General features: G+C 36.6%; 1 protein-coding gene across 2 annotated transcripts in view; it reads left to right on the top strand.

Moving 5' to 3' along the window:
• Positions 1-13587, top strand: part of gpc3 (glypican 3) — a 243844-nt gene that overhangs the window by 102441 nt on the left and 127816 nt on the right. For both annotated transcript variants that reach the window (XM_002932619.5, XM_031891329.1), the window contains one exon: positions 1187-1878. In XM_002932619.5, the coding sequence (XP_002932665.3) occupies positions 1187-1878 (692 nt within the window). The remainder of the gene's footprint in view (positions 1-1186; positions 1879-13587) is intronic.

Genomic DNA, 13587 nt, shown 5'->3' with positions numbered 1-13587 from the left:
ACCAGTAAATTGACTCAGGAATTTGATTGACAGTGTTGTTTCACAGAGTGGATATTTTATCTGTTTTGTGGAACTGAGTATTCATTCTGTTGATAGAATTAATTCTGAGCTATAGAATCTTGCTTTCTGTCACAAGCATCTATTTTGTCATGAAAATCTAGCTGGAATATGCTATTCAGTTACACCATTATATATTTTGTTTTTGTTATACATTTGTGAGATAGAATACTTGATGATGATTTTCGTTGTCATTCTTCATGGGTGTATATGTCCACACATTAATTCTGTGTACTGGGGATTGTTTTTTGTATATAGAATGTATTTTTGTAGAAAAAATGTGCTTTGGACAAATGGCACCCCATAGTACACTCTTTCTCTGCCTTCCAGATTTTTCTTTCCAGCACACATTTTCCTTCCCAGTAAGGATGTGGACCAAACAAATGCATCCAAAAGATGTGATTCAAACAAACTTGCAGAGAATGCAGAGAAGGAATGCTCCTTGTATTTTCTTCTGGATGTCTATCTCATATTGAAGTTCCATTCATAATTTATTTAACTTGTATAATATTTCACTCAGAGGCAGTTATGTCTTATACAGTAGAGAAGGGCAACCTGTGGCTGTTCAGCTGCTGTACAGGGCTACTGCTAGACTTTATAATTCATCAACAGATGGGGAGTCATATGTTTCAGATTCCTGATATTCCTACTGTACAGTAAACCGTACATCTGTTGCTGCAGTATTGTCATTTATTTCTTCTCCTAAATTGTATCAAAATATGTGAGCACCATGGGTAGGAGAAAGTTCAAAGATGTTGCCAAAGAAGATTTTCTTTTAGACAAAATATTAGCTTATTTAAATGTTTCAAATTAGAATAATAATTAAAGCAAATAGTACTCAGAAGCTGAATCTTGACATTTCTGGTGTGTGAAATACGTCTTGCACATTTGAAAGTATTTTCGTTCTCCTTAAAAGGTTTTCATGTTAAGCGTGTAGACTTAAAGAGCAGTATGTGGAACAGAAACAATGAGAAAGAGAATGTCAGTAGTTTTGAGGGATCATGGGGTTTATGTGGAAATTCTACTTGCTATTGCATTTTTTAAGAAAGTTGTTATGGGTGCTAAGATGATAAAGAATGTAATAGACACTAAAATATACATTCCTTTGTATTTTGTCTTTATTTTGCAGAAGCTTTTGAAATGGTAATTCGGCATGCAAGAAATTACACAAACACAATGTTCAAGACTCATTATCAGAACATCTCATCAAAGGCCATGAAATTTGTTGGTGAGCTATTCACAGACATCTCATTGTACCTGCTGGGCTCCGATATTAATGTAAATGACATGGTAAATGAGTTTTTTGATAGCCTGTTTCCTGTATTGTACAGCCATTACCTAAACCCAGGAGTTCATGAAACAGTTGAAAATGCTGAGTGTCTTCGTCTTGCAAGGGTTGACACCAATGCCTTTGGCCAGTACCCTAAAACTGTTATGACACAGGTATCAAAATCTTTACAGGCTTCCAGGGCCTTCCTGCAAGCACTGAACCTTGGAATTGAAGTTATAAACACTACTGATTACCTGAAAATCAACAAAGACTGTGGAAGGACACTAATGAAAATGTGGTATTGCTCCCACTGCCAAGGTGTTTTGGAGGCCAAGCCGTGCGCTGGGTATTGTGGATCTACAATGCGAACTTGCCTAGTTGGTGTGGTGGAAATAGATACACACTGGGATGAATACATTCTTTCAATAGAGAGGCACACCAGAGAAATGTATGGCATCTATGACCTGGAGAATGTTCTGCTTAATCTTTTTTCATTAATTCGAGAGGCTGTGCTACATGTTGAGAAGAACTGGGCAAAACTAAGCACATCAGTAAGTTATGTTACATTCTATGCCTATAAAAATGCATCAAAGTCCAAAGTTAGCCATTCTAGAGCACTCTGGAACACTAACTTAAGGGACTACTGACATCACACGGGCAGATTTAGGAAAATGACTTTCAATTCATAGAGGGTGTCATAGTTTTGTGGCAGTGGGGAACCCTGACAATTGAAAATTTGCAGAACAAAAAATAAGCATTGTATTAATGACAAGCTTTCAATTCAGTTAAAGGGGATTTCACCAACAGCCCATTGATTGGGTTTTTAAAAAAAAAAGGTTTGTAAATGTAAAGCAAGGAGTATGTTTTTCTTTACCAAGTAAAAAAAATCTAATTCTTCATAAATCTGCCCCATCATTTGTTTGTACAGCTGTTTAGCTGCCTGTGTTATGTTTGGGCCCTACCCAACTGCCTCCCCAACAGATGTATGGTCAAAAATTGTGCATTGATGTGGTCATCTCCCGACTACAGGCCTCTATCATGATCCAAATTTTGGCCCAGAGGCCAAACAATCAGATCAGCCTTATTTGGCCCAGCACATAGGTGGCCAAATCAGCCACCTGTATGGCAATGTATAGGCAGCAATAACAGATTCCATATATTTGTATTGTTTATAAGGTAACTGCATCTGTTTTCTTGCCTCTTTTTTTACTCTTATTAATATAAAGGATAATTAATGTTGCAATATCTTCTGGGGCAGTGGCTCTGATCCACTGTGTATGCCTAGAATACTTGTCATAAAGCAAGACATACATTCAATAAACCGGTAAATAGATTCTGCTATTGAAAATGGTCTTTAAAAATTAATCCACATAAGAAAGCAATACATTTAAATTTACATATACCTTGGCTCAGTGAAAACACTTTTATGTTTAAAAAGGCCAATACAGTTTATATGATCCATATTTACCAGCCCAATTCAAACTGCAACTAGAGGAAGATGTAAAAAATGATCACAAGACGATGTGTTATATTGCAATTAATATGACAATCATATACAGTAAAGTCATGTGTGGAGCCTGAAGACATGTCCAGTACAACTAGAGCTACAACCCATAATGGTTACCTCCCTGTCTCCCCAGGCCCAGATTTTTGGGAAGGCCACAAAGTCCTGGTCTTTGGGAGGCACAATTTCAGGGGTGGCATGGCACCCAGCTGCTTCTAATGGTTCATTTGCTGAGGACTGGCCACATGTGAGATTTTTACAGTTGTTCAAATCTCCCTCCCATAAAGTCCCAAGTGCTGATGGAGTTAGGGAAAGTGTTGCACTCGGGGGGGGGAGGGGGGGGCAGGGGAGCGGGCAGACAGGGACTGGCCTTAGGGTGCTGGAAATACAAAAAATCTACTAATACTTATTGTTGATCATGTGACTGTGTACTCAAATTTATATTTGTATTTTTCTATTTTTTCTTATTTTGATGGTGTCCCTCAACAAATTTCTCTGCCAGAGTGCTTTAATTTGCCCTATTTATTATATAATAACCCCGGATAGCAAACCTGCAGTTTATTGATAACAGGTATATTAGAGTAAGTTGTATAAGCAAATAACTTAAAATTGACCATCTGTCCTCTTTGTAGCTTTTGCAGTATCAAGGAAACTTAGGATGAAAGCATATTTAATCCATCAGTTATTCATGTTTTTTCAATTCTGTTTTATTGGATTTCTTTTAATCAGTAGAAAGTTCTTCCTGGAATAAGTAAAGCACTCGTTGTGTTCAGAGTATTAGCTATAATGAGGCAATCTGTCTGTTTGCTCACCTATTATGCATCAAACACTTCCAATAATCATCTCTGAAGCGTGAGAGATAGATCAAAAAATATTGTTGTTGTCCTTACAGCTAATCGATGATGTCTCAAAAACGGAATGTTGTCTTAAAATATTTTCAGAAAACTCATTACTTCCTGACATACAATGTTATTTTCATTTGTAGTGGCTGGATATTTCCTCATTACCTTTCAGTTGTTTGTTTTTATTAAACATTGCATTTCGGAAAAAAACTAATAGTTGTTTATCAACTACAAAAAACCTGCCTGAAAGTGTCTGTTTATAATAGGGGAGAAAACATTACACTGGTTATTGCCAAAAGATTAGTCATAATAGTGCAAGTTAGAACGCTATGTTTGCTTTGCAGAATGCTTTACCATATCTCAGTAAACAGCCATAGAAGCTCCCTCTGTTTGTTTAAAGGGCACCTATCACCCTAAAATTGCTTCACCCCCCCCCATTAGAGGTGCAGACTAATAGAGCCCACACTCTGGTTGGGGGAAACAATAGCCCCCTACAGTGTTAGGCTGCCCGCACCTCATTAGTTATGTGTGCTAAATAACATGGCCACCTGCACCAGGAGCTCCTTCCTGAGGGTAGGGGGAGAGAGCAGAAGGCAAGAGGAGAGAGGGTCAAACTGAGCAGACACTAGCTGTGCCCTGAAGGAGCAGGAAGTCTAACACAGAAGATCATGTATACAAAATAGAAGAGCAGCAGTTCTGTGTTTATAGCTATATTTACATAAAAATTATGGATAAAGCTTACTTTTTTAATGTTTTTACCTTTCCTTCTCTTTTAATATTTAATAATAAAAGTCATCACTTAACTGACCCCCAGGGCATAAATTAGGTCACAGAAAACAGTATTTGTTCACCTTATGGTTGACTTTAAAATCACTAATGATTTCTTGGAGAAAACCTTTAGCAGCCCTTGAATGGGGTGCATTGGGCTGTAAGGCCATGTCAGGCTCTGTATTACTTACTGTCAACTTCCCTGCACTCTTGCCAACTCATTTTTTCCAGGTTACCATTCTTGTATGATTCCATTTCAGTACATAACGGACACGATTCTAACAATTATATATCATTTTATCGTAAAAGTTTAAAGAACTTACAGGCACAGCCAGCCTCTCCATATAGTTATGCTCCATTGCTCAGTACTGAGTAGGATCGGCACCCACCTGGAATACTCATAGAAAACACAGAACCAGCACACAGAATTGTGATCTCTGTGGTAGAGAAAACCTGTGTGATGGTTCTATGTTATCTATTATTATAGTGTGCAAGCCATTCACATCTTCAATTGTTACGCCACATAGTGAGAGTGATGGTAATATCTGAGGTGGTGTGATCATTTGTGGAAAATTGTGAACTTACTGATAGCTTGATTGCCAATAAAAGTGTTTATGAGTTACCTGCAAGAATTATGAGGACTTTCAGTTTATTCATCACTGCACAGCACCATGCAGTGCTGGCAAGGGTAAATCAACCTCAACCCAACATTAGTAATATTTCACTCCCAATACCTGTTAACCTGTAATTATTGTTTAAGAAATGTGTTTAACAAATACTTTGTATTTGTTTGCTAATTTTTCTAACTATAGCTATTTTACCTAGGTTTTATTCCAAACTGCAACAACAACAGTCATGCTGTGATTCACTGACAAGGTTTATCTGGTCTAATAGGCTAGATTCTAGTATGAGACAGCAGTTTACGATGCAACAATTATTTGCAGTAAGAAAAATGTATTGCATAATTATCTCCAAAATCAGACAATTCCCCATTAAAGAGTGAGGACAGACCCTGATAGTTGTGTTATTATCATATGAATAAGAAGCTGATTTTTTGAATTGGACAGTAATTCCCTGGAGTAGATTTTGCATTGTATTAAATTTTATAGCACAGCAAGTGTATGCAATGCTTTACAAGGCACAAACACAAATAGGGGCAAGGTTATTATAAACTTTACAGCGAGAATAAATATATAACTGCTAGAAGTTTCACTACATGTTGTAATGAGCTCCCTGCCCATTAAAGAAATTTTGTAATATCTGGCATACCCCAATAAATAGGACCTTCAACACTAAATTAAAATTGAAGGATACTTTTCAAGAGCTTATTTGTGTGTTAAATATGTTTTGTTTTTTTTCAAAAGGAAAAAGGTTTGATTATTCAGTCATGCAATGATAGTGGCATAAATCTGTGTTAGGTTATGTACCTAGGGAGCATGCTACATATGAAAGAGTTTAAAGAGTTTAAAAAATAGAAATGTCATTTTCAAGTGGTTATTGAGTTATGGTTTCATCATGCCTCCTCATGTCCCTGGCACAAACTCTGTTACATTTTTATCTAAATACAAAGATCTCTCTGAATTCATCTTCCCATGAACCAGCATTTAGAAAGAAAGGAATCCTTTATTAAAAAAAATCTAATGTGTTTTGTGCTAAAGTTCACACGTTACAGTTGTGTGAACCAGGAAAGATTGTTTGTACACTCCACTAATGTTCAGAGCTGAATTGTCAGATATTAAGGTAGAAATAAAAGAATTCTACACCTATCAAATGATTCAGCGCTAAACATTTGCTGGTGCTCGAGCTCATTTAAAGGGACCTTTTTCCTGGCCCAATTGATGAGACGACCAATATCCAAGGACTTTTCCAATATTGGTCTCCTTATCCACCATGTATATCGTTCAAACAAAGATTTGTACGATAATATTGGTATGTATGACCACCTTTAGTCTTAGGTTTGATCCAAGATTACAAATGAAGTACCAGTCTGACACTAATTAATGCTTGTAAGCCAATCACAAAGAAGGGGTGGAAAAGAAGAACATTTTTTAGAAAATCAAAGTACAAAATAATAAAATAATATACTGCAAATATATAATTTAACAGCCCTCTATATGCATCCAAGAGAAATCCTTTCAATTCCTATAGCTGAAAATAAACTGAGGTTACCATCTGTAAATGTGAAGACACATTTGATTCTATATGGCAACATATATCTGAAAATATCTGAAATATGTTCACAGATGTGTTTTTTTTTAACATTCAAGGCACCATTTTATTATTACAGAGAAAAAGGAAATAATTTTAAACATTTTGAATTATTTGATTTAAATAGAGTCTTTGGGAGATGGTCTTTCCATATTTCAGAGCTTTCTGGATAATGGATTTCCAGATATGGTAATTTTTACTTGTCACTGAGTAGACAACTGTGCCACAAAGATACACATAGACCAGCTAGATAAACAGCATTTATACATTCCCTTAGGCAATGAGTCAGACAAAGACCATTTTTTCAGCTTATTATGTCAGGTAATCAAACTTTGTGCTAGAAGATTACCTAGGGTCTTATATTTCTGGGACACAAAATGACAGGCTGTTGCTAAGATGGTTGCCATCTCTGGATCAGTAAGTGGAAGTGGGCAATCAATTCATTGTGGTTTTAGTGGAAATTAGTTTATTCATTGTTTCAAAAACCACAAACAATAGAATGTTGATAAATGTGCTTGAGAGATTATTTAACACATAAAAACATTTTATTATTATGCATTTCAGTCAAGAACCATTGACTGTTGTCAACATTACTGAGCCTTGTTACCATTGGGGCAGATTTATGAAAATGTGAGTTTAATACATAAAAACTCACCCACGTTCTTTTCACTCCTATGGGGTTTTTAGAACCGTGTCAAAATGGTGAACTCTAACTTTAACCCACTGATAAATATGCTTCTAAAATCCCATAGGAATGATTCAAACATGGGTGAGTTTTTAACCTCACTTTTTCATAAATCTGCCCTTTTAAGTACATAATAATAGTGATGCATGGCAGAAATTTGTCACTTAATAATTTATCATGACCCAGAAAGTAGAGTCACAGCCAAGAAGACAGGAAGCACCATCAAACCATCTGTTTCTGAATAATGAAAAAAAGGAAAGGGTCAATTGTCTCAATTTTTCTTTTAAACTTGACTTTCATAAACAATTTCACCTCCAACAGGATGCCAAAGCGCCTTAGCAACAGAGTTTAAATCAAATCAATAAATCTGTTATTTCTAGCCTTCAGCATCCAACATCTGTTGCCACATATTTGGCATGCTTAAGTCTTGGCATTCAATAGGTAAACATGCCATGCGATTATAGGGATATCTACATTAGTCAGACACACCTAGGTAGCAATAAAGAGGCAAAACTATTCACCACAAAGACTACCACCACAAACAATAATAATTAATTAATAATCATTCATTCATGTACCTCAGATCATGTACCTTATTCATGTACAGCAGATCTTTCAAAAGGGTTAAAGTCAGGGACCACAAGGAGTTCTCTGTCCATTTGTTTAGCAAAACAATTTTTTATTATTTTTTAGCCAAGTCTACCACTCAAAGCATATTGTATTAATGTTAATTACTAAATAAGTTGTTTTTTTTTTTTTTTTTTGCAAAATACAATGGGTTACACTCTTTATAGTATATGGATAAATATATATAAACAAACTTGTATTCTGTACATACAAAGTTTCATCTTATGTTTTAATACAAGATATAATGCAGGATATAAGGCAAAATAAATCTCACTTGGCATGACAGATTACTGTCATATGAAGCAAATGAAAGGGGGGAACTGACTTTGAAACTGACTGAACTTGAGGAATTCTTACTCATTGTAACTCTGAATATTGTAGTAATTACAGAAGAGGAAGCCGTCAAGAAATATAAAAAAGAGACTGGGCTACCTTAGTATAAATAATGCATTGTGCGCCTTGTCACTCCTCCACTAATTTAAAAGCAGTGCAAATTTACTGGTTTGTATTTAGCTTTTATACCCAGTTAACACCTCTTTTACAATAGAATATAACACCTAGCTACACATTCATTGTACTGCTTTACAAACACAGATCATCTTACATGGTGTAGCATAGTATTAAAGGGTTATGTGTGGTGTGTAGCAAGATCAATATTTCACATTCATTAAATATTTCCTGTGCTATTGGCAGGCTAGCTGTACAAAAAGGCAAGTTTAAGGGGGAGAGTAGGAGTAGTTGGTTGGGTTGTAGGTCATATCTTTAACTGTAAAGGCTTTCAAGCAAAGAGGCAGCTTGTGTAAACATGTTAGTAAAGTGCTGCATTGTCATTAAATGCTTTTCTGTGATGACTTTTTTTGATTTGCATTAAAAACAGAACATTATACAAAGGCGTTTTCTAATGTTTGCAGTTATGAAATATGACCATAAATGCTTTGACATGTTCTTTCGGAGCCACTCATTTTTAATGTAATCCTTCCAATGAAAACCTAACCATAACCATAACTATAAAGCATATATTTCCAAAATGTAGACTATTTATGTTATTGATGGGCTGTAACTTTAATGAAAAAGATCCCCACAGGACCTGTACATATAGTTGGTAGAGTTCTCTGTGAGCCACGTGGTTAAATACAATTTGATGCTTTAATAAGATGCCGTAATGCTTTTAAGACTTGAGACAGGAAATGAGTAGGACTACTTAGCCCAGACAGTCTATTTATAATAAAAGCAGTGAGTGATCAGAGTACTTGGTTTTACTGCCCTGAATTCACAAGCCAGTAGGAATTTTGTAGTTTTAATATCCCATTTACATATGATCCTATAAATTACAGCTATTTCTTTTGATATAGAATGTCACATATGGTTTAATCAATATGAAAAATGCATCATGTCTCCATCTATTGCGGCGTTGTTTGTTACAGTCATAGAATTATATTCTACTGCAGTTATTGCTCTGCTACTTTACTCTGATAATCTAATCACTGACTCATTTACTGTTGAATGACTTTAGCTCTGTTTATGCTTCATAGTTCCTGCCTAATAGGATGGCTGTTACCACTGCCGAAACAGTTTTCTTGTTTTTTTTTACTTCTGCCCCTGAAAAATACTATATTTGTGGGGTCCTATATGATACAGTGCACAAACAGGGTAGTTAGTCACCAATAAACAGCTCTGTCACTAACCAGTTCTGCTTATCTCCACTCAGACAATGTAAACATTTTTATGGGGGCAAATAATGCCCTAAGCAATTTTTAGGCAATCTGCATTTGATAGAATTTTCTTTAGGCATCCCTTTCTAAAAAGGTTGCCTGTGAGAAATTCTAGAAAGGTTAGCTTGGTTGTTTGTCACCCCCTCCGAATATATAAGAGAAAACAGATGGTATACCCTATACAACATGTGGTATAAAGCCTATGGAGTATATGTAGATGAAGGAAAGGTAAAAACTAAGTTAGCTTCATCAGAAAGGTCTATGTAAATACAGCCATAAGCACTTACAGTAATGCTGCACTGAGTCCTCTATCTAGAGAAACACAGGATTTCTTGTCTCTTTTTTTTTTAAACATGATGTTCTAGTGTTTGACTTCCTCTCTGCAAGGCCAGAGTCTGCGCAGTTCTCTCCTCTGTCCCCTCTCCTGCTCCCCCTCTCACCAGAATGCTAAGAACTCCCTCTCCCCTCCCTTAGGAATGTGTGATCTGAGCTATAAGGGCTAGAGCTGCAGTCTGGAAGCAACCTAAAATGGCAGCTGCTATCTTAAGCAAAGGGAGAAAGCTTCTAAAGCTGTTTACTCAAGTATGGCAATGGTTTCTGCAGAATAAATATATTGTTCTAGGTGGCGCTAATGTGGCAAATCTATTGCCAGTAAAATACCAAAATGCCTTTCCTTTTCCTTTAAGAATACTTTAATTTAAAGGGATGACTACAATATATATTCATTTTTGTGTCCGGTTGTAGTTGTCTAAAGGATGCATTAAAAGCTAAATGCATATATATTTGTCATTCTGTTTTGTTTACCCTGACTTCTGTGTAGTGTTACTGAGTCATCTTTCAGTACCAGCTTTGAAGATCCTCTGTTTTCCCAAACATCTTTTTATATAATTTCCCATAGCTCACCAACAGTTTTATAATTCCCTTAAAAGAAAACACCATTGGGTGGCTTAGTGACCCAGGGGCTTGATCTGGTATCATTGGGATTTGGCCTGGCACAGTGTCTGGGGAAATCACTGAGGGAAGGTAATACCTCCCAGAATGCTCTAAGAGACCCAGCATATGAGGAGAATAACAAACACTGTATATATTCAATCAACTAGCACAGGTGCTGAGAATGATAAGTCATATCCTGGGGAAAGGGAGCACTCAGCGCCGGATTTGTCTTCCGGGTGCCCTGAGGCCACCCCTGTTGGTCGCCCCCCCATCCTCCGACAAATGCGCGAACATTTCCCCCCACGCGGCCGCGAGCATGCATGCATTACATACATTTAAACTCCCATATGGAGCAGAGGGGAGAGGTCCCCATTGCTCCATATGGGAACAAAATTTCAAAATGTTGTTGCAGCGGGGCGGCATGCCCTAAATTGGCATTGATTGGCAAGCCTCCTGAGCCAAGTTTGTAAAAATTTGATATATGACCTGGGGCTAGGACTTTGCTGCAGAGAGAAAGACCAATATAGCCAGTCTGCCAGTGAACAAGCCTGTTCTGCTTAATAAACAAAAACCTTTGAGTTGCTGTTACTTTTGTTATGCACTGTTACAAGTTACATCTCTCTTGAAAACCTGTGAATTAAATATACAGATTTAGACAGATTTCTGTTTAAAGTTACCCTAAATGTTGCTTTTTACTTTGAGATGTTTTTCCCAAGTATAGTTGCTATTTGTAACTAGTGTAACTATATTATGGAAATCTAATGACCTGGTTCGCAGAGTTGCTACAGTATAACTGCAGCTCTAGGAAATGAAATTGTCTATTGGCGTCTGTCTGCTGCCCACTCCGGAGCACTCAGGCATCTAGGCAATAATGGCCGTATACATTTACACAGTACTGTTACCGTACACTACAGCTTAGCTGCAACTCTCTATACATCTTGGGTCATAGACTATCATATTATTAACTATTTTCAGGCTTTATTTTTATTCAGAGTAAGTTGACCGGTTTAGGTCTAAAGTGGTAAAGCCTTTGGAAAATTGATGTTGTATAAAACTTCATGTAATTTCAAGCCATTTAGGCTTGATGTAGCTATCAGAGCATAAGGCATTTACCTCAATGGGTCAACAACCTGGGAACTCAGCTGTTGTTTTTTTAAAACATGGTAGAAAAAATGTGGGGTTACTTCCAGGCTCATGGCTTTTAAATCCAAAATTTCCCTTCAGATGCTACTTGCAGCAACTGTATAAACCAACAGTCACAGGAAGCACCTAGGTGTTTGCAGAAGTACAGAGCCATGAAAGCACGAGCACCTTTACCATTTATTGAAATCTGAGGTCATGTAAGGACCCCCCTGCATTTTTGGTTCCTCTGGCACTTTTTGTTGGATATTCTGCCAAAAAGTTACTAAAAACTTTATCACCTATGCATTGTTCTATTATTAAACATCAGATGAGCTACATAATTTCACTTATGTGAACTTTTTTCATGAAAACGTCAAGTTGAAAACAAAGTCACCCCATTGCAGGCTAAAAATAACCTTGAATATCTGATTTCCATAGCGGCATGGAAGGAAACCCATGATGCAGTGTCTGATGTAGGCACTTAAAAACCAAATGCTGCACAAAAGTAAAGCAATTTAGAACATTCTTTTGACAAAAATACCAGCTTTAGTCCCTGTTAGCTGATGGTAGGAAGTAGCGCAACTTATCTTATTTTGGCATCATACTAGACTCCTGTAGATTATTTTTAGGCACGTGAGTGACCTATTATTGCTGGAAGCTCAACATACACACAAATATACCTTTTAAAATAGACAATCCCTTTTATATTTGTAAAGTCAAATGTTAATTGCATATTACAAGCTATACATAAATCTCTTTTACGCCTTTTAAGGCATCTAAGGTCAAGTACAGAGCAAGCCTCCTGTCAGGGGATCAGTGTTTACTAGCAATGACACAGCACCCCAGGAGTCTCAAAGTACTTTCCCATTAACAAAACAGTAAATTGCTTTTTGAACCATATCCAAGGGAAATGGGACCTGGAAAAGTCTCCCTGCGAGATGTTTCAACTCAATGGCTTTCTAGTGCATTAAAAGCTGAGGGCTCCAGCTAAATAAAATGCTGATATTTGCATAAAGAACACACAGGACAAAAGCTGCTGTGAGTACATGGTTAACTGTAAGACATTAAAGCATAGGGATAAAAAGGGACATGTTTTAACAGAATGTAAACCTTCTGACTGTGCAGCTATGCAACTGCTATTTACACACTTAAGTTCCTATCATCATTACTTATTATATTTTTAAAGCTTTATAATTAATATATTGCTCCCTGCCATTCTTGTTAATACTGTGCTGCTTTGTGTGTGTTTGTGTGTATATGTGTGCATAGGTGGTCAAAAATAAAATAGATTTTGGGAGTACTTTGTATTGCATGTCCGGCAGTACATGTACATGTCTGTGCACACTGTGCATGTGTATGTGAATTAATGTTTTTGTATAAACAATTGTAAGTATTTATGTCTTGTGTTTCTTGCATGTATGAATGTAATATTGCTTTCTCTCTGAGATTAAAATTGTGTAATGTCATACCTCCCAACATTTGAAAAATGAAAAGAGGGACAAAAAGAAATGGCGCGTAGCAGGTTATTTAAAGTTTGAACACATTTCTGGGGGTTTTAGGGTCTTGTTTTATGTGTTTGTAGGGACCCATAGGGTTAAATGGCCTCTATGACTTTAAATCCCTACAGGTTCAGTTCCCTTAATTGCTGGAGGTATGATGACCACGTAATGTGTAATGTTAATTTGCCACACAGTTATTGCCAAGAATGACCATAAAGGTCATTCCTGTAGATCTTGTATGCTTTTCAGTGCATTAATAACTATTGCTTTTTGTCTTTCAGGAGTGTAACTTCTGTGTTTTCATTATTTATAAAACAATGTGCAACCTATTGTAAAATAATTAAGTATTATCAAGTTGTT

This window comes from Xenopus tropicalis, chromosome 8 (genome assembly GCF_000004195.4).
Source record: "Xenopus tropicalis strain Nigerian chromosome 8, UCB_Xtro_10.0, whole genome shotgun sequence".
NCBI lineage: Eukaryota > Metazoa > Chordata > Amphibia > Anura > Pipidae > Xenopus > Xenopus tropicalis.
This window is presented reverse-complemented; position numbering and strand designations above follow the sequence as displayed.